The 26,146-nt window shown below is 47.9% G+C and overlaps 1 protein-coding gene across 2 annotated transcripts in view; it reads left to right on the top strand.

The window, feature by feature from the left end:
• LOC143981695 (granulocyte-macrophage colony-stimulating factor receptor subunit alpha-like) overlaps nucleotides 1-26,146 on the top strand; it is an 87,659-nt gene that overhangs the window by 32,533 nt on the left and 28,980 nt on the right. For both annotated transcript variants that reach the window (XM_077479709.1, XM_077479708.1), the window contains exons 5-7: nucleotides 2,650-2,770; nucleotides 15,197-15,381; nucleotides 25,865-25,992. In XM_077479709.1, coding sequence (XP_077335835.1) covers nucleotides 2,650-2,770; nucleotides 15,197-15,381; nucleotides 25,865-25,992 — 434 coding nt within the window. The remainder of the gene's footprint in view (nucleotides 1-2,649; nucleotides 2,771-15,196; nucleotides 15,382-25,864; nucleotides 25,993-26,146) is intronic.

Raw genomic sequence — 26,146 nt, 5'->3', positions numbered from 1 at the left:
CCGATGGCTCAGTGGGCCGGTTTCAGTGACAGCCAGTGGCATCACTGGGGGGGACTTTTGGGGCTAAAGCCCCGAATCTGGGGGCCATAGCCCCGAGTCAGTCCAGGAGTCCCCAATCACAGGGTCCCAGTCCACTACCTGCCCTCTTTCTGGTGACCCTGATGTAAGGAGGGGCTCTCTGGGGACCCTGATGTAAGAGAGAGGCTCTCTGTGGGCCCGGATGTAAGGGGGGGCTCTGCGGGGACCCGGATGTAAGGCAGATGATCTCTGGGGACTCTGATGTAAGGGGGGCTCTCTGGGGACCCTGATGTAAGGGGAAGGCTATAAGGGGACCCTGATTTAAGGGGAGGTTTTCTGGGGACCCTGATGTAAGTGGGGGGCTCTCTGGGGACTCAGATGTAAGGAGGGGCTCTCTGGGGACCCTGACGTTAGGGGGGCTCTCTAGGGGCTTTTTTGCCCAATTGCGTACAGTTTATATACTGTTTTTTGCGTGTTTGCAAAATTAAAGTGGGCCGGTCTGGATGAAGTCCAGGGCCAAGTTTTTGTCCCAGTCCAGCCCTGCACAGTTGGATTGTCCGATGACACGGCATGATAAGACACATTCCAACGGATTCTTCCGACCGTGTGTACAAGGGCTATGAGGTTAAAGGACTCAGGTTACAAGCTCCTCACCAGGTGGTACAGAGTCCTGAAGAGATTATACCGTATGTTCCCAGTCCCGATTTGTGGAGATGTGGCATGGCTAGGGGCACACTATTTCACATCTGCTGACGAATCACCCCCTTGTGACGTGATGTCTGCCCCCTGATTCAAGATCTCATTGGTCTGACCCTTGAACAAGACCCAGCTGCTTATCTCTTGCACCTCAACTTGCTATTCAAATAAAATGATCGTCATTCCTTGGAGAGACATCCTTAAACCCAGTTTAAAAAAACACTTGCATGCACTGGCATGCGGGAAATGCTAACTTTCACATTGGTTGTGCTCTCAACCAAACTTTCAAGCCATCCAATGGCTGGTTTCATAACTGATCACATGTGCAGCATTATGGCAGTTGAAGAATTATTAGAGGCCAAGATGGCAGCTTCCTTGACTGAAAACGATAGAAGGGTTTACTTCCACTTTAATGTGGTCAGGGCTTGTGTCCTGGCACAATGGAAATCGACATCCCTTCCCATGGTGTCTCAGTAGATTAGGTCGGTGAATGACATTGTGCGCATGGAGGAACTCACATCATCCTTGAGGAAACAAGAGGCCCACTTCCACAAGCCGTGGTTCTACTGGACTCAGGTTACTTTCTCCTGGAAAGTCACAGAGCTCCTTGGGCCTGGTCCTTGTATAGGCAGGGATGTAGTGGACCTGGGAAGGATCGTTTACTACCCTACCTACCCTTCCCAATCCCAACCCGAGCTTCCAATACACTGACACTATGGTTGCCCTAGGGGCCCCCCTTTTATAGTGAGGGGTCTATGCTTATCCCAAAAAACAAAACAAAAAAAACTTATTGGTTCTTCTAAGCCTGCAGAACATAATTCTAAGCCCTTGTACACACGGTCGGACATTCCGACAACAAAATCTGTCGGATTTTGTCTGACGGATTTTGTCCAAAACTGGTGTTGCATGCACACGGTTGGACAAAATTGACGGAAAATCTGATCGTTCGTAACGTGATGACGTTATTTAGTTACGATGGGACTACGTTCAGGCTAGTAGCCAATAGCTTTGGTCTAGGAATTTGATCTGAGCATGCGTGGCACTTTGTCCGATCGGAATTCTCTACAAACATTTGGATAAAGTCCGATCATGTTGTCGGAAAATTGTATAGCCCAGCTCTAATACTTTGTCGGTCGGATATTCCGACGGAAACAGTCCGATGTAGCCCACACACGGTCAGATTATCCATCGGAATGTCCCACCGTGTGTACAAGGGCAAAGGCCTTGCAATCCAGTACGTTTTTTAAAAACTTTCTCCCAGGTGGATAGTAAGGTTGTAAGGTTGAATAAAGACACCAGTCCATCCGATTCAACCTGAGTGAGTGTCTACAATTGTCCCTATCCCTGTACATTGCACACTCACATCGGTCCCTACCCTCAAGAAGCCACAATCCAAGGTCCCCATTCATACACTAGGGCAGTGATGGCGAACCTTGGCACCCCAGATGTTTTGGAACTACATTTCCCACGATGCTCCACTACACTGCAGAGTCCATGAGCATCATGGGAAATGTAGTTCCAAAACATCTGGGGTGCCAAGGTTCACCATCACTGCACTAGGGCCAATTTTGGACAGAAGCCAATTAACCTACCTGCATTTCTTTGGATTTGGATCTTCACATAAATTTTCAGAGACCTCAGCTTGGACCCATAGCAGCAGCAAACTCAAACCTGATCCCTAGTCTGCAATATTGTACAGCGTTTTAGAAAAACACACATTTTCTTTTGTTTGCTCATTATTCATAATTTTGTAGTGGTGCCAGGACTGCATCAATTTGCTTCCAAAGGACCTGGGGATATAAGATTTTCTTTAAAAATATTAATGTTTTTAATTTTGATGAAACCTGACTATGCAAACTCCTCTTCCTGATTGTATTGGCACGTCTTGTCTTGAGGTTTCTACAGTTCAATATATTTGTTTTTTGTTTTTTTTAGGCAAAGAGAACACCGCTGCTGAAAACTTTGCCTGTGTGGTCTATAATGTCTCTATTGTAAACTGTTCATGGACTGCGGGTAGAGAAGCCCCAAAAGACACCAATTATTCCTTGGCCATCAGGTAAATTCAACACCTTTATGTAACACTCTTGGAAAAACAATACAGTTTATCAAAACTACAAGCTGGGATGGTTGGAAGGTCTAAAGATTTTGCCTTTTAACCACCTCAATACCGGGCACTTAAACACCTTCCTGCCCAGACCAATTTTGAGCTTTCAGCGCTGTCGCACTTTGAATGACAATTGCGCGGTCATGCTACACTGTACCCAAATGACATTTTTATCATTTTTTTCCCACAAATAGAGCTTTCTTTTGGTGGTATTTGATCACCTCTATGGTTTTTATTTTTTGCTAAACAAATAGAAAAAGACCGAAAATTTTGAAAAAAAATGTTTTTTTTTGTTTCAGTTTCAAAACTTTGTAAATAAGTACGTTTTCTCCTTCACTGATGGGCACTGATGGGGCTGCACTGACGGGCACTGATAAGGCGGTACTGATGGGCACTGATGAGGTGGCACCAATGAAGTGGCGCTGATGAGGTGGCATTGATGGGCACTGATATGTGGCACTGATAGGCAGTACTGATGGGCACTGATAGGTGGCACTGATGGGTGACACGGATGGACATGGATAGGCGGCACTGATAGTTGGCATGGATGGGCACTGATAGGCGACATTGTATTGTATTGTTTTGTGCTGATGGATGCCAATCAGTGCCAAACAATAATGCATGCCAATCAGTGATGCCCATTGTGAGCACTGGCATGCATTGTGGGCACTGATTGGCATCCATTGTGGGCACTGACTGGTATCCCTGGTGCTCTAGGGTGGAATACCTGGTGCTGGGCATCCCTGGTGGTCTGGTGGCGTCCCTGGTGGTCCAGTGTGGGCATCCTCGGGGGGGCTGTGCTGATAATAGATCAGCACAGACCCCCCCGTCAGAGGAGCAGCCGATCGGCTCTCCTCTACTCGCATCTGACAGGCGCGAGTGAGGAAAAGCCGATCACCGGCTCTTCCTGTTTACACTGTGATCAGCCGTGATTGGACACGGCTGATCACGTGGTAAAGAGTCTCCGTCGGAGACTCTTTACCAACGATCATCACGATACATGCCCCCGGGGGTGCACAGTGGCTCAAAATCCTGAGGACGTCCGGTCAGGATTTTGAAACCACTTTGCAGCCTATAGGGCGGGCGGCAAGTGGTTAATGCTTGGTCCACCTAAAACATAAATTGAATTGTTTTTAATAGATGCTGGAGAGTTAGAGCAGTACTTGGATCTACACCAGTGTTTCTCAACCTTTTTTCAGTCAAGGCACCCTTTAAAATTCTGTACAATGTCGAGGCACCCTATCCTAAAATGGTAATAACGAAACAAATAACTTTACATAACGCAGCAACATCCACACACGTAGGACATCCAACGTTAAAGGTGCTTTATTCTTCCAAAGCAATATACACCTTTTCACACAGGTTCTGACTACCTGTTCCAATCTTTCTCTTCCTCGCTCAACGAATGTAACTCCTGTGCTGGCAGAAAGGGGCAAACAAGGACGCTGTGCAGCCACCTGATGTCCTCATCAAACCATGTCATTGGTTGTTAGGAGGCAACCAAAGAGAAGGTTGTAATGTAACGCAGGTTTCCGTTACATCAGAGGCGGGCGGGGTCACCCATGCATCACTGGGGAACCCCTGGCTTCCCTCACTAGTGTCAGAGGGGACTGGGTCAGGTGATGGGTGGCCCCGCCCTCCTAATATTAGAAACCTCAGGCGCTGGGATCCCGCAGTGTCTCCTCAGTGGAGACAGAAGATGGATGCATGGATGGACTGCGCTGGACTGAAAATCACCCGTCGCTGGATCAGATCAGCCATCGCTGGACCCCGGAGAGATGATCTGCCGTTGCTGTTTAGCAAGAGTGGATTAGCACCGCTGGAATCTTTTTTTTTTTTTTTTAATAAAGGAATTTTTCAAAAGAGTGTTTCTCTTATTTAACCATTTTTTACACTTTCTTTGTAAAATGGTAAGGGTACTTTTGTACCCCCTTACCATTTCAAACGGGTGGGGCCGGGATCTGGGGGTCCCCTTGTTAAAGGGGGCTTCGAGATTCTGATAAGCCCCCCGCCTGCAGACCCCCACAACCACTGGCCAGGGTTGTGGGGATGAGGCCCTTGTCCCCATCAACATGGGAACATGGTGCTTTGAGGGGTCAAGCATCCTCCCAATGTTGAGGGCATGTGGCCTGGTACGGTTCAGGAGGGGGGTGCCGCTCTCTCGTCCACCCCTCTTTTCCTGCGGCCTGCCAGGTTGCGTGCTTTGATAAAGGGTCTGGTGTTGATTTTTAGGGGGACCCCCACATAAATTTTTTTTAATTTGACGCGGGGTTCCCCTTAATATCCATACCTGACCTGAAGGGTCTGATAATTGAATTTAGGGGAACCCCACGCTTTTTTTTTTTTTTTTATTAAAGAATGAATTGTCGGCTCCCGTAATACAGAGAACACTCAAGTGATTTTAAAAGACTTTTTTTCCTGCAGAAATTACACTTTGTGCAGGGACAGTTCTAAGCACGGGAAACATGCGCCCCTACACAGGCATATTATAGACACCCCCCAGGTACGACATTTAAAGGAATATTACACTTTTATTGTGTCACTTTAATCATTATTAAAATCACTGCTCCTGAAAAAACGGCTGTTTTTAAAACTTTTTTTTTTGCATTGATCCATGTCCCCTGGGACAGGACCCAGGCCCCCCAAACACTTTTTAGGACAGTAACTTGCATATTAGCCTTTAAAATTAGCACTTCAGATTTTGAACGTTCGAGTCACATAGACTTTAATAGGATTCTAAAGTTCACACAAAGTTTTAGGTCTGTTCGCAGGTTCTGGTGCGAACCGAACAGGGGGGTGTTTGGCTCATCCTTACTGGCAGCACTCATACATCTATTTCCCAAAGACAACCTCTGGATATGGTGCTGAGCACGTGGACTCAATCTCTTTGGTGGACCATGGTGAGACTTGTTGTGAGTGGAACCTGTCCTGTTAAACCGCTGTATGATCTTGCCCACCGTACTGCAGCTCTGTTTCAGGGTCTTGGCCATCTTCTTATAGCCTAGGTCTTTATGTAGAGCAAAAGTTCTTTTTTTCAGATCCTCAGAGAGTTCTTTGCCATTAGGTGCCATGTTGAACTTCCAGTGACCAGTATGAGAGAGTGAGAGCGATAACACCAAATTTAGCACACCTGCTCCCCATTCAAACCTGAGACCTTGTAACATTAACAAGTCACATGACCCCGGGGAGGGAAAATCACAAATTGGGCCCAATTTGGACATTTTCACTTAGGGGTGTACTCACTTTTGTTGCCAGCGGTTTAGACATTAGGCAAATTTACACTGTTATACAAGCTGTACACTGACTACTTTAGTTTACATTGTAGCAAAGTGTCATTTCTTCAGTGTTGTCACATGAAAAGATAGAAGAAAATATTTACAAAAATGTGAGCATTGTACTGTAACTGAACCATCAAACAAAGTGCCAGTGTGCAATAAGGAAAAAATATATATGTAATGTATACAAGTGTATATATACAAGGTGAATATAGTGACTCTTATAAAAATAGATAAATATGGTAAAAAATCCAGCCGGAGCTATTTGTGTCATTACATCTGGTTTTGGTCCATGGAACGCACCACAACCCGGACCTCCTGGTTTTTGTACACAACGCCTGTATTTGTTTGCAATCTTGGAAGTTTGCCAATTTACTTGCGCAATAAACATTTGTTATATGGAGTTACGCTATGGGCTCTATTATTGTCTTTACATGAGCATACTGGGCGAAGGAGACTAAGGAGGTTGCCATAAGGTCAATATGTTCACCCTGTATATATACCTGTATAAATTTCATATATATTTTTCATTATTTCTAGGGCTGTTACTAGTTAAAATTTTCGTGTTCGATTAATCAATTTTTTTTTTTAATTGATTAATCGACTAATTTTGATTAATTATAACGCACATACAGATCCAACTACTTTTAGCTGATCTCCTTGCATTGCAACTCTGCATTAGTCAGTGGTAAATGTGGTTTACACTATATACAATCACCCGACACTAGTTCGTTTCCACAATCCATGACTTAACTTCACAGTTCACACAAATACGTTTTAAATTCAAACTGTAGCACTGACGTAAGTCTTTTTTTTTTTTTTCCACAGTAGCGTGACAATCCCTCCACCTCCGGTCTAGCTAATCACTCTCACCTTATGGCATGGACCCCTGTGCAAACAGGTGGTCATGCAAGCAAAAGGGTTAACACGGACCATGAACTTCTCTCACGCTTTCTTAGATCTCAGCAAGGACGCTGGGTCATGGGTAGAAAGAAAAGATCTAAGTGCTCACCGCTTAAGTATAAGATTTCATTTTTGTGTTCAAACACAAACTACTCACATAAAGATGATAAAAACACAGCATGTAAAGCCGTCAATCGTGTTAGTTCCGTAGGGCAGCAGCGGGTCACGTCATGCGTAGCTCCTCCCCCGTACGCGTTACCTTTAATCAAAACTTCTACGTCACCGGACTCCTCCCCCCTTCCCTTCCTTAGCAGACGGAGGCACTTGGGGAAGGGGGGAGGAGTCCGGTGATGTCGATGTCTGTGACGTCACCGGAACTCCCTGAACACCTGGGAGCCGGCGGAGAGGTGAGTACCGATCAAAAGAATTTTGATTGATCAAAAATTTATCAATTAATCTAGGAATTAATCTTTAATTTTCACAGCCCTAATTATTTCACATTAGCAGTTTGTTTGATGGTTCAGTTATATGTGTATTTGCGCTTTTTTTGTATCAAGGTACTGTTGCCTGTGTAGGTTGCCTATGCCCTTTTTTGTTGGTTTTGGGCTTTTTTGCACATTAAAATGTATTTGATATATGAACGTTCAATTCAATTAGCTGTGGCAATTCCGCTTAGCCACACTGCACCTCCCCTAATCCATGGGCCGGGCTCCTAATCTACGTGCAGGGCGCCAGACGCATGGCTCTAATTGGCTTCAAAAAAGGGTAGGCTTGGGGCGCAGAGCACTGTGCGGCAGTGCGAGTCGGGGTGCAGGTTTGTTTGAGCACCAGCCTCACCACTGGATGGGAGGTCATTCAGCCACCACTCAAGGAACCCTTACCAACCTCTGGAAGAACCTTAATGTTCTCTGGTTGAGAATGGGTGCTATAGACTGTCACTTGAGTCTCCCGGGGCTGCTGACATCACATTCAAGATGGCAGCAACCAGCAGCAGTCTCAGGGATGGTTGTCTACACAAGGGAGGCTTTTACAGGTAAATAACATACATAAATTACTGTATGTTAAATGCACCAAAAATCTTATGGGATAGAGCTTTCCATTTTTTTCGGGGGGTTTTTTTTCGTTTTTTTCGGGGTTTTTTTCTCTTCCCTACCCTTAGCTTCAGACAGAAGAACAATTCGTTTTTGCTAATCATCAAAAGTTTAAATGTGGATGTCCCGTCCCCTTTTACCTGATTCACCATTAACCACTCCAATACCGGGCACTTAAACCCCCCTCCAGCCCAGACCAATTTTCAGCTTTCAGCGCTGTCGCACTTTGAATGACAATTGCGCGGTCATACAACACTGTACCCAAATTACATTTTTTTTAAAAAAAAAATTTCCACACAAATAGAGCTTTCTTTTGGGGGTATTTAACTGCTTGCCGACCAGCCACCATCATTTTCCTGCAGCAGGTCAGCACGATCCCGAGAACCGTCGTAGCTATACGTTGGCTCGCGGGATCGGGAGAGCAGGCATACGCATTCGCCCGCTGCACAGTGGGGGGTGCCGATGCTCGTGGCTGATGGTAGCCATGACCGATCGCAGACGCGAGAGGCAGAACACGGAAGTGTGTGTGTAAACACACAAATTCCTGTTCTGTTCTGAGAGAAGTGACAGTTCTGTGTTCTTATTAGCTAGGAACCACGATCCGTCATTTCCTCTAGTCAGTCCCCTCCCCCCCTTCAGTTAGAAACACCTCCCTGGGAACACATTTAACCCCTCGAGCGCCTCTAGTGTTAACCCCTTCACTCCCAGTGACATTTTTACAGTAATTAATGCATTTTCTCTTTTGTTCACTGACTGACACAGCTCCGGTAATCTTGAACGTAGGGTTATTATGCCACCTTCAGGAGAGGACTAGGCAGAACATGTAATACATGTGAAAAAAAAGAACTTTACAGTTCCGCCCAGGGCGGTCCCTCTGGTAATAACCCCTCAGCCTGCTTCCTGCAGCTCAGTTTTTTTTCTGCCTAGTGAAGGAGATGGAACTAGGCTCCCTGCCGGACCATCAGTCCTGGGATTTTTTGCTGAATGTTTGCATTTTGCGCAAGATTTTAAGATCCTGTGATCTGCTATAAACAGCCAGCTGAGTGACAGGCTGGATAATCTAGATCCTTGTAGTCTCCCCAGCCTGGCCATCGAGCGTGTGCAGACCCTAGCTACACGCTGGGTTGGCCACGACATGCTCCTCTGGCTCCAGGGGCAGCCAGTGAGCGCAACGCTCCGGGGCACACATATGACCAGACTACGGATGTCCTTGTCACAGTGTGCCGTGGCCAGCAGCCACCCCGTACTGATCGGAGAGTGGGTCTGTGATGGGATGTCCCCAGCTCGTCCGGATGGTAAGTACAGCTCTCCCTGCCTCGGCAGGATAGAGCAGCTGGGCATTCCCTGAGGTTGATTAGGGGGTCCCTCTCCTCCCTCTCATCTTTCCCTGTCCCTATTGTCCCTCCTCCCCCCTGTGGGGGATGCTGCATGATGGACTGCTGAGCGGTGTGTGTACCTGAGCCAGGAGTCCTCAGGGGCGCTCTAATCTTAGATTGGGAGCTGCACTGGTTGTCTGTGTCCCTGGGTGTCTGTGGTCTCCCTGCTAGGTGGCTGGAGGTCTGCATGTGCTGATCACCATAGCGATGTTCTGCCGCATTTTCTCTGTTCATTCTCTGTGTACAGTTGTTTGTCAGACATTTTTTGTGTGCCTCAGTGGAAAGCATGGCCGGGGGCCATTTTTCTGTAGCTCGGTGGCCATTTTTCTTGTGATTTTGTCCCTTATACTGGGCGTCCGGTGGCCATTTTGTTGTAGCCCAGCGCGGTTTTCATCCTCAGCGCTGGACCCTGCTGCTCAGGACAGCACGTTTTTTTGCTCTGGGCACCTGGGAGCTGATACTCGACGCAGACACCTGTAACTGAACGGGACATCACTCGGTCGTGGTGGTGAGTCCTGCGGTGGGGGCCCCTCGGTCTGCAGCAGCTAGGAGGGTGGGATTGTGCACCTGTCCTAAGTCCCCAAGGGTGGCAGACATGGCAGACAAGGTGGGTCAGCATGGCTTCAGAAACTGGTGTTTCTTCCCCAGAACTCCCTGCAATTGCAACCGGCTCGTCTGCAAACAGTGCAGTGCCTTTGGACGCTTTGTTGGCGGTCCTTGAAACATTCGTTGCCAGGGCGCAAAGGTGGTAAAAAACAGCCCCTGCCCTCCCCCCCATCCTCCGGGGAGAGCTCTGACTCAGACTCGGGCCCCGCAGTGACTAGTGGCCCCTGATTCCCCGTCTGGGTCCGGACAAGACAAATCGTTAGTTGGAGGACTTATGACAACTGTGCGTGGGACCCTACTGACAGGAAGGCCGAGGCAGGGGCCCGTTCCTTATTTACGGTTGTGGGCCAACCAGTACTGGCCACAGCACTAGTGCCAAGAAGACTAAGGAGCCACGCTGCAGGCAAGGGCCCTCATTTTCCACTCAAAATAGGCTTTTTCGTCCGTCCGGGACTTCGGCTAAACGCTCCCAGTCCGACAGGACGACCTCTGAGGGACAAAAGTGTCCCTGGAACTGCAAGTCTTTGGGTGTTTGCAGCTCGGTGGGCCTCTCGGCTGTCCGACCAATGGGTCTGCGAATTGATTTCATCGGGCTACAAGATAGAGTTCCCCTCTTGTCCACCAAACAGATTCTTCCCCTCCAGTATACCCTTACTCCCGGCTCGCCTGGAGGCCCTATTGGGGGCACTGAGGGGGTGATAGTGCCTGTTCCAGAATTGGAAAGGTTTCAGGGGTTCTACTCCAATCTGTTTGTAGTCCTCAAAAAGGAAGTGGTATGTCCAATCTTGGACCTGAAAGCCCTCAATTGCTTTGTCAAAGTACAGAGGTTCAGAATGGAATCCGTTCGCTCAGTAGTCCCTGCACTCCATCAAGGGCATCTTTGGACATCCATGATGCGTACCTGCACTTTTGCCTCAGGCATCAGAGGTTTCTGCGATTTGCAGTAGGGGAAGCCCACTACCAGTTTGTGGCTATCCCTTTTGGCTTCAGCACCCCAAGTTTTTACCAAGGTATTGGCTCCAATTTTGGCATTGTTGCGATAATGAGGGATAGCAATCGTTGGTTACCTAGACGATCTCCTCCTGAGAGCAGCTTCTGCCTCAGAATTAAAGGAGGATGTGGTGATCACCATGCAAACCCTGCAAGAATTTGGGTGGCTGTCGAATCTCAAAAAGTTGATGCTTATACCGACTCAGCGCCTGGAGTACCTAGCCTTACTGCTGGACTCCATGGAAGTGAGAGTGTTTCTCCCTTCAGACAAACTGCAGACTCTCAGAGCCGCGGTAAAGCTATTGATGAACTGCAGGTTGGTCGTTGCTTCGCTTCTGCATGCAAGTCCTGGGTCGCATGGGGGCCTCCTTGGGTGGGGTTCTGTATGCCCAGTTTCACACCAGTCTTGCAGAGGGAGATATTGACAAAATGGGACAAATCTCCATTATCCCTGGATCGGCATATTCGGGTGAGCCAGTCAGTCGGGGACTCCCTGCTCCGGTGGCTGAGGTCCCCGGCACTTCGGTCAGGGAAGTCGTTCCTACCTCTGCATTGGTATCTCAGAAGATATACCATCGTACCTGGAAGGTCTACATCTCCATGTGTGAAGAGATGGGGTGGTGTCCGCACACCTATTCCGTTTCCAGGATCCTGCTGTTCCTACAGGAGTAGACCAGAAATTGGATTTAAGCACCGTTAAGGGACAGATATCAGCTTTGGCTGTTTTTTTTCCAACAACCCCTGGTATCTCTCTCTCTAGTGAGCACTTTTGTACAAGGGGTCTGGCATATAGTCCTTTCGGGGCATCCACCCTTGCCCTGTGGGATCTGAACCTGGCGCTATCGGCACTTCAGAAACCGCCGTTTGAGAACATCATTGAAATTCCCTTGTTGACTCTTTCTCAAAAAGTGGTCTTCCTAGTGGCCATTACATCGGCCAGGAAGGTTTCGGAATTGGCGGCCTTGTCCTGCAAGTCGCCCTGTCTGGTTATCCTCAAGGATAAGGTGGTGTTGCGTCCGCAACCTTCTTTTCTACCGAAGGTTGTTTTGGCTTATCACATCAATGAAGACATTGTGTTGCCATCTCTGTGTCCTAAACCGACACATCCTAAAGAGGTGGCCCTTCATTCCCTGGACGTGGTCCGGGTTCTAAGGGTATATTTGTCTGCCAGGGCTCCCTTTCGGAAGTCAGACTCTCTGTTCGTTTTGGTAGCTGGTCCAAAAAAAGGGATGGCGGTCTCGTCAGCCACCATTTCCAGGTGAATTAGACAGATTGTGGTCCAGGCTTATGCCTTGAAGGGGCAGGTGCCCCCTTTCCCTGTCATGGCCCATTCCACCAGGGCAATTGGGACCTCTTGGGCTTTCCGACATCAAGCGCCAGTCGCTCAAGTGTGTAAGGCGGCGACTTGGTCGTCCGTTTACACTTTTACAAAATTCTACAAAGAGGATGTAAGCGCATCATCTGATGCCTGTTTTGGCTGCAAAGTTTTGCAGGTTAACTTTGACAGTGATTTTTAAGTATCAATGCACTGTTGCATTTGTTGACCGCAAGCTCTGATGCAGCTAGTGAGATGGTGACTCCCCTGTTAGGGAGCACCGCTGATTGTGGGGGAAGTTATGTTGCTGCTTCCACCCCTCATTATGAAACTGCTTGGGGACATCCCTACGGTCAAGATTACTGGAGCTGTGTCAGTCAGTGAACAAAAGAGAAAATAGGATTTTCGTACTCACTGTAAAATCCTTTTCTCTGTAGTTCACTGACTGACACAGCACTCTCCCCTACTATTGGTTTACTGCTTGTTGATGTACTGTGCTGCAGGAAGCAGTCTGAGGAGGGACCGCCCCCTGGGCAGAACTGTAAAGTTTTGTTGTTTTCACATGTATTACATGTTCTGCCTAGTCCTCTCCTGAAGGTGGCGTAATAACCCTACGGTCAAGATTACTGGAGCTGTCTCAGTCAGTGAACTTCAGAGAAAAGGATTTTATGTTGAGTACAAAAATCATATTTTTTATAGCACTGATCGCTGTATAAATGACAATGGTCCCAAAAATGTGTCAAAATTGTGCGATGTGTCCGCCATAATGTCGCAGTCATGATAAAAAAAAAAAAAAAAAAAATCGCAGATCGCCGCCATTACTAGAAAAAAAAAAGAATAAAAATGCGATAACTTTTGCGCAAACACAATCAATATACGCTTATTGCAATTTTTTTAACCAAAAATATGTAGAAAAATACATATTGGCCTAAACTGAGAAAAAAAAATAGCTTTTTTCTTTTAAAATGGGGATATTTATTATAGCAAAAAGTACAAAATATTGTGTTTTTTTTTTTCAAAATTGTGGCTCTTTTTTTGTTTATAGCGCAAAAAATAAATACCGCTGAGGCGATAAAGTACCCCCAAAAGAAAGCTCTATTTGTGGGTAAAAAAGGACATCAATTTTGTTTGGGTACAACATCGCACGACCGCTCAATTGTCAGTTAAAGCGACGCAGTGCCAAATTGCAAAAAATGGCCTGGTCATTCAGCAGCCAAATCTTCCGGAGCTGAAGTGGTTAAAGCGGAGGTCCACCCTAAAGTGGACCTTCCGCTCATTGGAATCCTCCCCCCCCTCCAGCGCCACAATTGGCACCTTTCAGGGGGGAGGGGGGTGCAGGTACCTGTACAGTACAGGTATCTGCACCCACTTCCGGGATAGCTCTCTTTCCGAAAGTCCCCCGCTGCCTGCTGGGAAACACACAGATCCCAGAGGCAGCGGGTCCATCCTTATTGCGCAGCGCGACTCGCGCATGCGCAGTAGGGAACCGGGAAATGAAGCCGAAAGGCTCCACTTCCTGATTCCCATACCCAAGATGGCGGCGGCAGCACCCGAGAGACGATCGAGAGATCGGCTTCGGGTGCCGACATCGCGGGCGCGCTGGGCAGGTAAGTGTCACTATTTTAAAAGTCAGCAGCTGCAGTATTTGTTGCTGCTGGCTTTAAAAAAAAAAAAAAAACGCGGACTCCCGGCGGACTCCCGCTTTAATCACCACTGGGGTTTTTATTTTTTGCTACACAAACTGAAAAAGACATAATTTTTCTAAAAAATAAAAAAAAACATATTTCATAGTTTGTTATGAAATTTTGCAAACGCCAATTTTTCTCCTTCATTGACATTGATGGGCTGCACTGATGGGGACCGATAAGACGGCACTGATAAGGCAACACTGATGCGGCACTGATAAGACGGCACTGATGGGTGACACTGATGGGCACTGGGCTGCACTGATAGGCACAGATAAGGTGACACTGATGGGCACTGATAATACATCACTGATGGGTGGCACTGATGGGCATTGGTAGGTGGCATTGATAGGCAGCACTGGTGATGAGGCACTGATTGGTGACATTTATAGGTGGCACTGATGGGTGACACTGTGGGCACTGGTGGGTGATGCTGGTAGGCGGCACTGTTGTGCACTGGTAGGTGGCACAGGTGGGCACAGAAGCATCTGCAGATGCTTTCCATGATCGGGATTGATGTCCCTCTCTCAGCCACCGGTGATCGGCTTTTTTTTTCTGCTCACACAGTCATAGGAAATGTAATATGCATGAGGAGAAATAAATAGCCGATTACAAGCTCTGTTTACAACACATGACCAGCTGTCATTGGCTGAGAGCTGATTACGCGGTAAGGGTCCAGGATTGACCCCCTTACTCTGATCTGGGATCAGCCGAGTCTCAAATACTCGCTGATAATAGAGCGGGCCGTGCGCTCCCTGCAGGGGGCGCACAGGCCGCTCCAGCAAGGGAGGACGTCCATGGAAGCCCTCCAGGCAAAGCAGGTCCACGCTGTAACCGTCTTTTTCGGCTATAGCGTGGGCGGGAAGAGGTTAAATCTTGCGTTTAATAACTACTACATATGCTGAAGATTGTGTACATTTCTTACGACTGTCTGATACATATTTCAGACTGCAGATTTCCACTTTATCACCTGTATGATATTGATGTAACTCTGATTATTTCTTTCAATAAAAACTTTTTGGAAAAATAAAAAAATGTAATCTTATGGGAAGATTTTTGTTGAACTGAATAGTCTGGTGACAGGTTCTCTTTAAATATTGGGAAGGCATTTACTGTATTCCTTTCTTTCACTATTAGGAATAGTAAAAATTGCGTACCATGTGAAGACTACAGACATGATTCTTTTGGCAGACAAGTCGGGTGTGTCTTAAAGTCTCCTCCAAACATTGATTTTAGCGCTGATAATTACATACAATTGGTGGGATCAAGTGAAGAAACTTCCATCCGATTTTATGATGCAAGGCTTAAGCTGAACAATTATGGTAAATTGAGTTTTTTTTTCCCCTTTCTATGAATGGATATGAATATGAAAGGAGTGAGATGGTGGAAGATCGTTACCAAATTTTATTGGCCTTTCTCTACTGTAACAATTAAAAAGACCTTGTGTTGGGCATCTAAAGGTGCAAAACCCTCCTTTCAAAAGAAGTAGGCGAGTCTATACTTCCATGTTGGCACATGACTCCCTTTCCAGTGCTGCGGCCTCAGAAAGTCTTTGCGACATCCAGCATTATCAGTGTGCTGCAAATCGGTAAGACCCTTATGCCCTGTACACACGATAGGATTTTCCAACAACAAAATCTATGTATTTTTTTCCGACGGATGTTGGCTCAAACTTGTCTTGCATACACACGGTCACACAAATCTTGTCGGAAATTCCGAACGTCAAGAACGCGGTGACGTACAACAAGTGCGACGAGCCGAGAAAAATCAAGTTCAATAGCCAGAGCGGCTCTTCTGGTTGATTCCGAGCATGCGTGGAACTTTGTGCGTCGGAATTGTGTACACACGATCGGAATTTCCGACAACGGATTTTGTTGTTGGAAAAAATTTGAGATTTCCAGATCTCAAATTTTGTGCGAAGGAAATTCCGATGGAAAATGTCCGGTGGAGCCTACACATGGTCGGAATTTCCGACAACAAGCTCCCATCGAACATTTTCCGTTGGAAAATCCTATTGTGTGTGCAGGGCATTACAATGGGTAAAATAAGTATTGAATCCGTCACCTTATTTCTAGGTAAATATGTTTCTAAAAGGTGCTATTGACATGAAATTTCCACCACATGTTGGTAACAACCCATGCAATCCATACATACAACAACACCAAAATAAATATGTTCAGAAATGGTTGTGGCAAATTAATTTGGCTGAAAATACAATATAACAGAAATTGCTTAAGGGCCAAAAAGATCCATTTTTAATAATTTGTATCCTGTTGTTTTGACTATAGCTTGACATGTTGTTAGAGTAAATGCACTGATGGTATTAGTACTTATAGAGGTCTTTCTAAAAGTTTTTAAAACAGAGGAAACCCTTTAAATACTTTTCAGGTGTCAAGGTGCCCTTAAATAGAGATAGACAAACTTCCGACGGGATGTTTCGCGAACCGCGAACGTGGCCGAAAGTTTGCGAACCGCAAAGTTCGCGGCGGGCCCCATTGACTTCAATGGCAGGCGAATTTTCAAAACCTACAGGTCATATTTCCAGCCACAAAATAATTACTAGCTGTGCACACATAGTCCCACCACATGGCCACTGACATAACACATGTATGAAGTGAATCTGGGATCGACAATTACAAGCATTCTTTTTTTATATGTGAAATTCTGACAATTCAGGACTCAGGAGCGCATGAAGGCAATGGAGGAGAGGAAAGGTCAGGGTAGGCTATGAAGAGGGTGCAGGAGATGATCACCAGCACCGTGATAGAGAGCACTGACACCAGCACCGTGAAATAGAGCACTGACACCAGCACCGTGATAGAGTGCACTGACACCAGCACCGTGATAGAGTGCACTGACACCAGCACCGTGATATAGAGCACTGACGCCAGCACAGAGATAGAGAGCACTAACAGCAGCACTGATACCAGCAACTTGCTGCTGGGCCCCAAAAATATGACACCGCTCAACCTCTTCAAATAGGAGGGTACGGGCATATAGTACGGTGTGCTTTTTTTGTACAAGGAAGTGAGCCAAATGTAGAAACAAGGTCTGTGTGCTCGATTAAATAAATCGTTTATAGAGATATACATGGTCTACTGGTCACATGTGTTGAATTCCTCCGAGATCCATGCCTCATTCATTTTTATAAATGTGAGGTAGTCAACACTGTCGTGAACTAGGCGAGTGTGCTTATCGGTCACGATCCCCCCTGCTGCGCTGAACGTCCTTTCGGACAGGACACTGGACAAGGGGCAAGCCAACAGTTCCATTGCAAATTGGGCAAGCTCTGGCCAGAGGTCAAGCCTGCCCACCCAGTAGTCCAGGGGTTTGTCACTCCTCAGAGCGTCCACATCGGCCAATAACCCGATGTAGTCGGACACCTGTCGGTCTAGGCGTTCCCTGATGCTGGATCCGGGTGACACCTGTCGATGGGTCGGCTGAAAGAATGACCTCATATCAGAAGTCACCAACACATCTTCAAACCGGCCTCTTCTTGTAGGCGCTGTTGGATTGGTACCAGCAACTCCTTCTCTGGGAGTGGGAATTGCTCCTCTGCCAGCGCACGCAAAAGCAGAATGCAGCATTTCTCGAAGCAAGGCCTGGAAGTGCTCCATTCTGACAGCCCTCTGTGACGGCGGTAACATTTCCACCATTTTGTGTTTGTACCGGGGGTCTAAGTACGTTGCCACCCAGTACTGGTCCTTGACCCTTATACTTTTTATACGGGGGTCCCTGTTAAAACACTGGAGCATGAAGGCCCCCATTTGCACTAAACTGGAAGCGGTGTGGTGGCCTGGCTCCTGCTCATCATCCAGGATAATGTCGTCCTCCTCGTTCTCCTCTCCCCATCCACGCACAACAGGGATCCCAGAAAGGTTTAAAGCATGCTCTTCTTGCTCCTCCTCATCCGCTCCGGCACCATCCTCCTCTGACGCCTCTTCAGACTCCTGTTGTTGACTTGTCTCAGATAGAGTAGCCCCTCCCCTGGGAATTCAACCAGCATTGCGACTTCCTCATCTTCCCGCTCCTGCTCCTCCACAGCTTGATCAATGACACAACGCAATGCACGCTCCATAAAGAAGGCATAAGGTACCATGTCACTGATGGCGCCATGGCTGCGACTGACCAGTTTGGTGATCTCATCAAATGGCCGCAGTAGTCTGCATGCGTCGCGCATGAGCAGCCACTGGTGCGGTGAAAAAAAAACAGCTCCCCAGAACCTGTTCTGCCGCAGAGTTCATACAGGTAGACGTTAACTGCACATTTCTGCTGGAGCAGCCTATCAAGCATATAGAAGGTTGAGTTCCATCGCGTCGGGCAATCGCAAATAAGACATCTGACCGGCAGATTGTGTCGCCGCTGAATGTCAGCAAGGCGAGCCATGGCCGTGTAAGATCTTCTGAAATGGGCCGAGATCTTCTGAAATAGGACGAGATTTTGCTTGCCACAAGATGTCCTGGACCCCAGGGTATTGGACAACGAATCGCTGCATGATCGCTGCACGACCAAGTTTAAGACGTGTGCCATGCATGGCACGTGCATAATTTTGCCCTGTTTCAATGCGCTAAGCAGATTGGCACCGTTGTCACACACCACTTTACCAACTGTCAAATTGAGCGGTGTTAGCCACTGATCTGCCTGTGAACGCAAAGCTGAAAGGAGTGCCGGGCCAGTGTGGCTCTTGGCTCCCAGGCACAACAGACGCAGCACGGCATGGCAACGTCTCACCTGGCATGTCAAATAGGTTCTGGGGAGCTTGGGCGGCGCAGCGGAAGAGACGCTAGCAGCGGAAAAGGAGGAGTCAGCTGAGGAGGAGAGGGGGGAGGATGGAGTAGGAGGAGGAGAAGAAGAAGAGGCAGGCCTGCATGCAATCCGTGGCGGTAAAACCAAATCTACACGGGTGCCACGGGTTACATGCTTGACGGCCGTCAGAAGGTTCACCCAGTGGGCAGTAAAAGTTATATACCTTCCCTGCCCGTGTTTGCTAGACCATGTGTCTGTGGTCAGATGTATCTTGGCACCGACACTGTGTGCCAGAGATACATTCACTTGCCGCTGAACATGGCCATATAGCTCTGGGATGCCCTTCTGTGAGAAATACTTCCTTCCTGGGACCTTCCATTGTGGTGTTCCAATGGGCACAAATTTTCGAAAGGCCTCCGAGTCCACCAGTTTATATGGCAGTAATTGGCGGGCTACCAGTTCTGACAAACCAGCCGTCAACCGTTGGGCAAGAGGGTTATCCGGCGTCATTTTTTTACGCTCCAACATTTGACCCACGGAAGCCTGCCTACCGTATATACTCGAGTATAAGCCGAGATTTTCAGCCTCTTTTTTGAGGCTGAAAGTGCCCCCCTCGGCTTATACTCGAGTCATCGCTGTCTGCCCGCTCGATCAGCGTGTCGAGCAGACAGACAGCGGCCATTCTATGATTCAAAAGCCGCGCCTCCGGCTCCGCCTTCGCCTGTGATAGGCGGAACACTGAATTTCCCAGCAGCCTGTGTTCCGCCTATCACGGGCATCGTCTCATCCTCGTACTACGGACGAGGATGATACGACGTCCGTGATAGGCGGAACACAGGCTGCTGGGAAATTCAGTGTTCCGCCTATCACAGGCGAAGGAGGAGGCGTGGCTTTTGAATTTTACAATGGCCGCCGACGAAGAGGGCACGGGACGGAGGCAAGGCAAGGCACGGCACGGGACGGGACGGGACGGGACGGGACGAAGGCAAGGCACGACACGGGACGGAGGCTCGGGACAAAGGCTCGGGACACAGGTAGGCTGGACACACACACACACACACACACACACACACACACACACACACACACACACACACACACGGATGGAGACACACACACACGGATGGATGGATGGATGGATGGAGACACACACACACACAGGGATGGATGGATACACACACACACAGGGATGGATGGATGGATGGAGACACACACACACAGGGATGGATGGATGGATGGATGGAGACACACACACACAGGGATGGATGGATGGATGGATGGAGACACACACACACAGGGATGGATGGATGGATGGATGGAGACACACACACACAGGGATGGATGGATGGATGGACACACACACACACAGGGATGGATGGACGGACACACAGGGATGGACGGACACACAGGGATGGACGGACACACAGGGATGGACGGACACACACACAGGGATGGACAGGCATGTCTCACCCTCGGCTTATACACGAGTCAATAAGTTTGCCAGTTTTTTTGGGGGTAAATTGGGGGCCTCGGCTTATATTCGGGTCGGCCTATACTCGAGTATATACGGTATTTGCAGAAAAACGTGAGCTTGGCGTGATGGAAGGTGGAGTGGAGGACAATTGTGAGGAGAGAGGAGATGGAGAAGTAGAAGACGAGGCTGGACGGTGAGAGCCTGGAGTGTGGCTTTGTGTGTTCCGTTGCTCCCACTCGGCTCAGTGATGGCAGCTTATGTGCCATCTTAAGGCGGTCATCCCTAGGTGAGTGTTGGGCTTACCGCGACTTATGCGTTGACTGCAAAGATTGCATATGGCAACACTATTGTCAGCAGTGGACACGTTAAAAAAAGCCCACACTGCGGAGTCATGTGCCGGCGTCCTGGGAGCACCAGATGTGACCGTACATGGTCGATGACTCGCTCCTGATAGATTTGCATTCTGCTTTGTCCCTCCTGTGCAATCTAAGTTCTTCCTGCTTCTCCTCCCTATCTGCTGGTCCATAGCTCACTCTGAACTCCCCTCCTCTTCCTCGCTTGTGGCACCCACGTGACATCACTAGACACGTCATCATTTACGTCACCTTCCCCACCTCTATAATTAGAGATCTCGGAGTAGGTAGCAACAGTGGGGACCAACCTCCTCCTTGGGCTGATCTGGGTACTGTCGTCAGACTGCTGAGTGGCGGTTGTTGCTACCTCCTCTTCCTGATCCAATGCCAAGAGTGGCTGCGCATCGGCAATGTCTTGTGATGGATCAGAAAATAATTCCTGTGACTCAAGTGGAGGGTATATGGTGGTGGTGTTGGTGGTAGTGTCTTTGGGGGTGCACATAGCAGAGAGTGAAGAAGAGGGTGCAGATCGAGAGGATGAGGAGGGTGCAGAAGAGTAAGGCTGAGTGAGCCACTTAACCAAGTCTGGTGCGTCCTTTGACGTAATCGTACGCACCTTCTGCAATTTGCCACTTTGGCTCAAGCCTGTTGCTCCTGCCCTACCCCTACCACCCCTACGGAAGGGCCTGCCTCTTCCTCTGCCTGTCATTTTTTAAATGACCCTGTGACAAAAGACTCTAGAGAAGTGCAGTATGTATGTGGAAGAAGGTATATAACACCCCGCTTCAATCTGTTGTTTTTGGGGGCCACTGGTCTATCACACCAGTTATAATACTTTTTTTTTTTATTGCGTTTGTCACTCTTTGTAGTATCGCTGCAGAACCGCTCAGCAGTCACAATGCTGCACAGTGGAAATGCACTATACTATGCTTTCTATATGTGCAAGTATTTTATACGTGTATTACACAACTATATACTGCACACCAAATAGTAAACCTATACCAGTCCTTTCAAGGACCTTTTGTGGAACTAGTAGCTAGTGATTAGCAGACTGTACCTCAGTCCCTACACTGATAAAGGACTGCTGCAGAATAGGGCAGCAGTAGTGCACCATAACCCTATATATTGTGGACCTATACCAGTCCTTATAAGGACCTTTGTGGAACTAGTAGCTAGTGATTAGCAGACTGTACCTCAGTCTCTACACTGATAAAGGACTGCTGCAGAATAGGGCAGCAATCTGCAGTAGTGCACCACAACCGTATATATTGTGACTCTATACCAGTTCTTATAAGGACCTTTGTGGAACTAGTAGCTAGTGATTAGCAGACTGTACCTCAGTCCCTATACTGATAAAGGACTGCTGCAGATTAGGGCAGCAGTCAAGTATAATATTCTTTCTATATTTGGAAGAAATAATATTATACATGTACAACCCTATATACTGTACTACACCTATACCATACCAGTCCTTAAAAGGACCTTTGTGGACCTAATAGTAATAGCTAATGATTAAACTGACTGTCCCTGCTACACACAACATCCTGTCCCTCCCTGCACTCACTAAAGACAGGCTGCTGGAATCACAAGCACAGCAGTGCACTCAACCCTATATACTGTACTACACCTATACCATACCAGTCCTTAAAAGGACCTTTGTGGACCTAATAGTAATAGCTAATGATTAAACTGACTGTCCCTGCTACACACAGCGTCCTGTCCCTCCCTACACTTACTAAAGACAGGCTGCTGGAATCACAAGCACAGCAGTGCACTCAACCCTATATACTGTACTATACCTATACCATACCAGTCCTTAAAAGCACTTTTGTGGACCTAATAGCTAGCGATTTGTGTCACTGCAGTCTCTCCCTGCTCCATACAGCAACCTCTCCCTATAGTGACATACGAAAGAATGTAAAATGGCCGCCGGATCGGGTCTATTTATAAGTTAGGGGGAGTGTCCAATTGTCCATGTGCTGAAATGTCTCAATTGGCTGTCCTGTACCCCATGATGGATGTGTCATCATGGGTCAAAGTTCTTTCACACTGTAAACACATAAGTCCCCCGGGCGAACAGCGGGAATAGTCCGCCGATCGGGCGAATCGCGAACAGGCAAAATTCGCCACGAACCGACTGCCGGGCGAACCGTTCGGCCATCCCTACCCTTAAAGCAGAATTCTACCCATTTAAAAGAAAAAGTAGCTGCTGACTTTTAATAATCAGACACTCACCTGTCCCAGGGTCCAGCAATGCGGGTGTACCAAGCCCCGCTCCTCTCACCTTCCTCTCTGTGGCGCCGGCATCATGACTGTGGGTACCTGGCTGTGGCTTCACAGCCAGGCACGCACTGCGAATGCGTGACCCGCGCTGCACGCTCTGAATAGCCAGGCAATCTTCTGGGACCTGTGACGTGTCCCAGAAGATTGCATGGAGGGATGGGGGAGAGGGGATCTTCCTTCCGGTGCCGCGGAGCCCCAAGAGCAGTGGCGTCACTAGGGGGTGGCTTTTGGGTCTTTAGCCCTGAATCTGGAGCCCATAGCCCCGAGTCCCTGCAGGGGTCCCCAAGGGGAGGGGAGGCTCTCTGGGGACCCTGATGCAAAGGGGGAGGCTCTCTGGGGACCCTAATGTAAGACGGGCTCTCTGGGAACCCTAATGTAAATGGGGGGCTCTCTGGGTACCCTGATGCAAAGGGGGCTCTCTGGGGATCATAATATAAAGGGGGCTCTCTGGGAACCCTGAAGTAAATGAGGGGGCTCTCTGGCAACCCTGATGTAAATGAGGGGGCTCTCTGGGTACCCTGATGTAAGGAGGAGGCTCTCTGGGGACCCTGATTTAAGGGGGGCTCTTTGGGGACCCTGATGTAAGTTGGGGGGCTCTCTGGGGATATACACACACATGTATATTACTGTATATACATGTGTATGCCCACCCAAGAGTATGACTTTCTTTACTACGCTGCTATGGGCTCTAGCCCCAGATCTTTTGTAGACCTAGCGACACCCCTGGTGCTAACCAGACCAGAGTTACTTGGTACCTCCCCCCGACAGTCTGACACATGGTAATAGGTGGACTACTGTTCCCAGCCAGTCCTTTACTATCAATGCTGCATTCCCCGGCCACAGCATTCTGCACTTCTCTTGATAACTTCTCTTCTCTTGTTCCATTCACACTGACCTTTTCTTACTTGATGGTTCTGTGTCCCCGGTCACAGAACGCTGATCTACTCTCCTCTGCTTTACCGCTACTTCTCTCGCACTGATCTTCTCCAGCATACAAGTCCTGTGTTCCCCAGTCACAGCAGCTTGACACCTTTCCAAAGACGAAGATCTTTATCTAAGGGTTCCTCCATCCCTCCTCAGCGCTCTGTGCATCCCCGCAACTCAATACTCCATTCTGTCTTTACCTGCACTTCAGAACTCCTCCCTGGCAGCATGGGACCTCAGCTTATATGGGAGGCCTGCCCTCTGCCAATACCGAAAGATAATTGGCCGGGGCTCCCCACATGAGCTGCCTGCCACTCAGACTTCGGGCCCAACCCCCATTCCAGAACCGTCTTCCTGGTAGCAGGGGAGGCGTCTCTGAATCAGAGCACAGGTGACCACACCCCCACTACTCTGAACACGCCCTAGTCCCAAAATCAAAACAAACAGGCCCAGCATGCAGCATAAGCCTGCCTAAATGTACCTATACTTCCTAAGTTTAACAAAAATCCTATTCTAGAACCTAACTTTTAGGTAGAGGGTGCTACACTAAAAGTGGCATTGGTGCATCCCTAATTGAGACGCCTGCCTTTACACACACATGAACTTTAATGGCATCCCAATCTAAAGCCCCATACACACTATTACATTTTCTGCAGATTTTTTTTCTTCAGATTTACCAAAACTATATAATATGAGTTCAAACCTTAATGCCGCGTACATACGACCGGACTTTTGTCAGCAAAAGGTCCGATGGAACGAATCCAATGGACAATTCGATCTTGTGTGGACCTTTGCTGTCCAAAATTCTGATGGACTTTAGAAATAGAACATGTTTGACATTTTTCCGCCGGACCCACTTCCTATGGAGAAGTCCGCTCGTCTGTATGCTAGACGGACGAAAACCGATGCTAGGGCAGCTATTGGCTATGAACTTCCTTATTCTAGTCCGGTCGTACGTCATCACATTCGAATTCATTTGACTTTGGTGCGATTGTGTGTGGCCAAGTCCGTTCATTCGGAAAGTCCCTTGGAACTCCGCCGAAAGTCAGGAAGACCATCGAACCTAGTCTGGAAAGTCTGGCCGTGTGTACGCGGCATTAGAGTTTAAATTTGTATGCAATCAGGCAGGCCCTTGCACTACTGGTAAATCTGAAGACAAAAATCTGCAGAAAATCGAATAGTGTGTATGGGAGTCTAAATCCGTAAGGTTCAATATTGAGTTGGCCCACCCTTTGCAGCTATAACAGCTTCAACTCTTGTGGGAAGGCTGTCCACAAGGTTTAGGAGTGTGTCCATAAAGACATGGATGAGCGAGTTTGGGGGTGGAGGAACTTGACTGACCTGCACAGAGTCCTGACCTCAACCCGATAGAACACCTTTGGGATGAATTAGAGCGGAGACTGTGAGCCAGTCCTTCCTGTCCAACATCAGTTCCTGACCTCTCAAATGTGCTTCTGGAAGAATGGTCAAACATTCCCATAGACACACTTCTAAACCTTGTGGACAGCCTTCCTAGAAGAGTTGAAGCTGTTATATCTGGAAAGGGCGGGCCAACTCAATATTGAAGCCTACAGACTAAGACTGGGATGCCATTAAAGTTCATGAGCGTGCAAAGGCAAGCGTTCCAAAACTTTTGGTAATATAGGGCCCTTAGTGTGGCACATCATACAGTTGATCTTCAATGTAGAGCAGTCCAGGGTCTATATTATACAGTGGTTGGACAAGGTCATCCAATGCCCAGGGCAAAGAATCTACATAGCGCCCCCCCCCCACCACTTTCATTGTGCGTGAGCTTAAGGCATGCTACCCTCAGCCTTTATCTGCTTCTCTAAATGCCTTGTATCAGAATGAGCCCCCCATCCATACAGTAAACTGCTGCGCCCAGGGCAGCCATCCCTCCTGCCCACCCCTTGTCCTCACCCTGATGCTATAGATAAGTATTACAGCTGGACTTTGGTGGCACACCTACTCTACATTGGCTGGAGGACTTTGTATAGATCAGTAACAAGCATTTTTTATTTCCAGTTATTTTAGATCCTCCGAGAAACATAAATCTGAATTATAGCATGAATAACCTTGAAATTACCTGGGAGAAGCCAGAGACATACAATTGGAGGGACAATTGTTTTGTATACGAAATCAAAATAAATGAGGTACCGTCATCAATTTATCATTTATTTTTTTAATGCTTTCGGAAACAGAGGTCATTGGTGCCTACATTGATCAATCATAACATTATGACAATTGACACTGAAGACCATTGATTATCTGACCATGGCACCTGAAAATGAGTGGGATACATTAGGC

Source organism: Lithobates pipiens, unplaced genomic scaffold (genome assembly GCF_037356315.1).
Source record: "Lithobates pipiens isolate NorthernLeopardFrog02 unplaced genomic scaffold, aLitPip1_a1.2 Scaffold_16, whole genome shotgun sequence".
Lineage (NCBI taxonomy): Eukaryota > Metazoa > Chordata > Amphibia > Anura > Ranidae > Lithobates > Lithobates pipiens.
The sequence above is the reverse complement of the archived record's forward strand: the minus strand, read 5'-3'. Positions and strand labels throughout refer to the sequence as shown.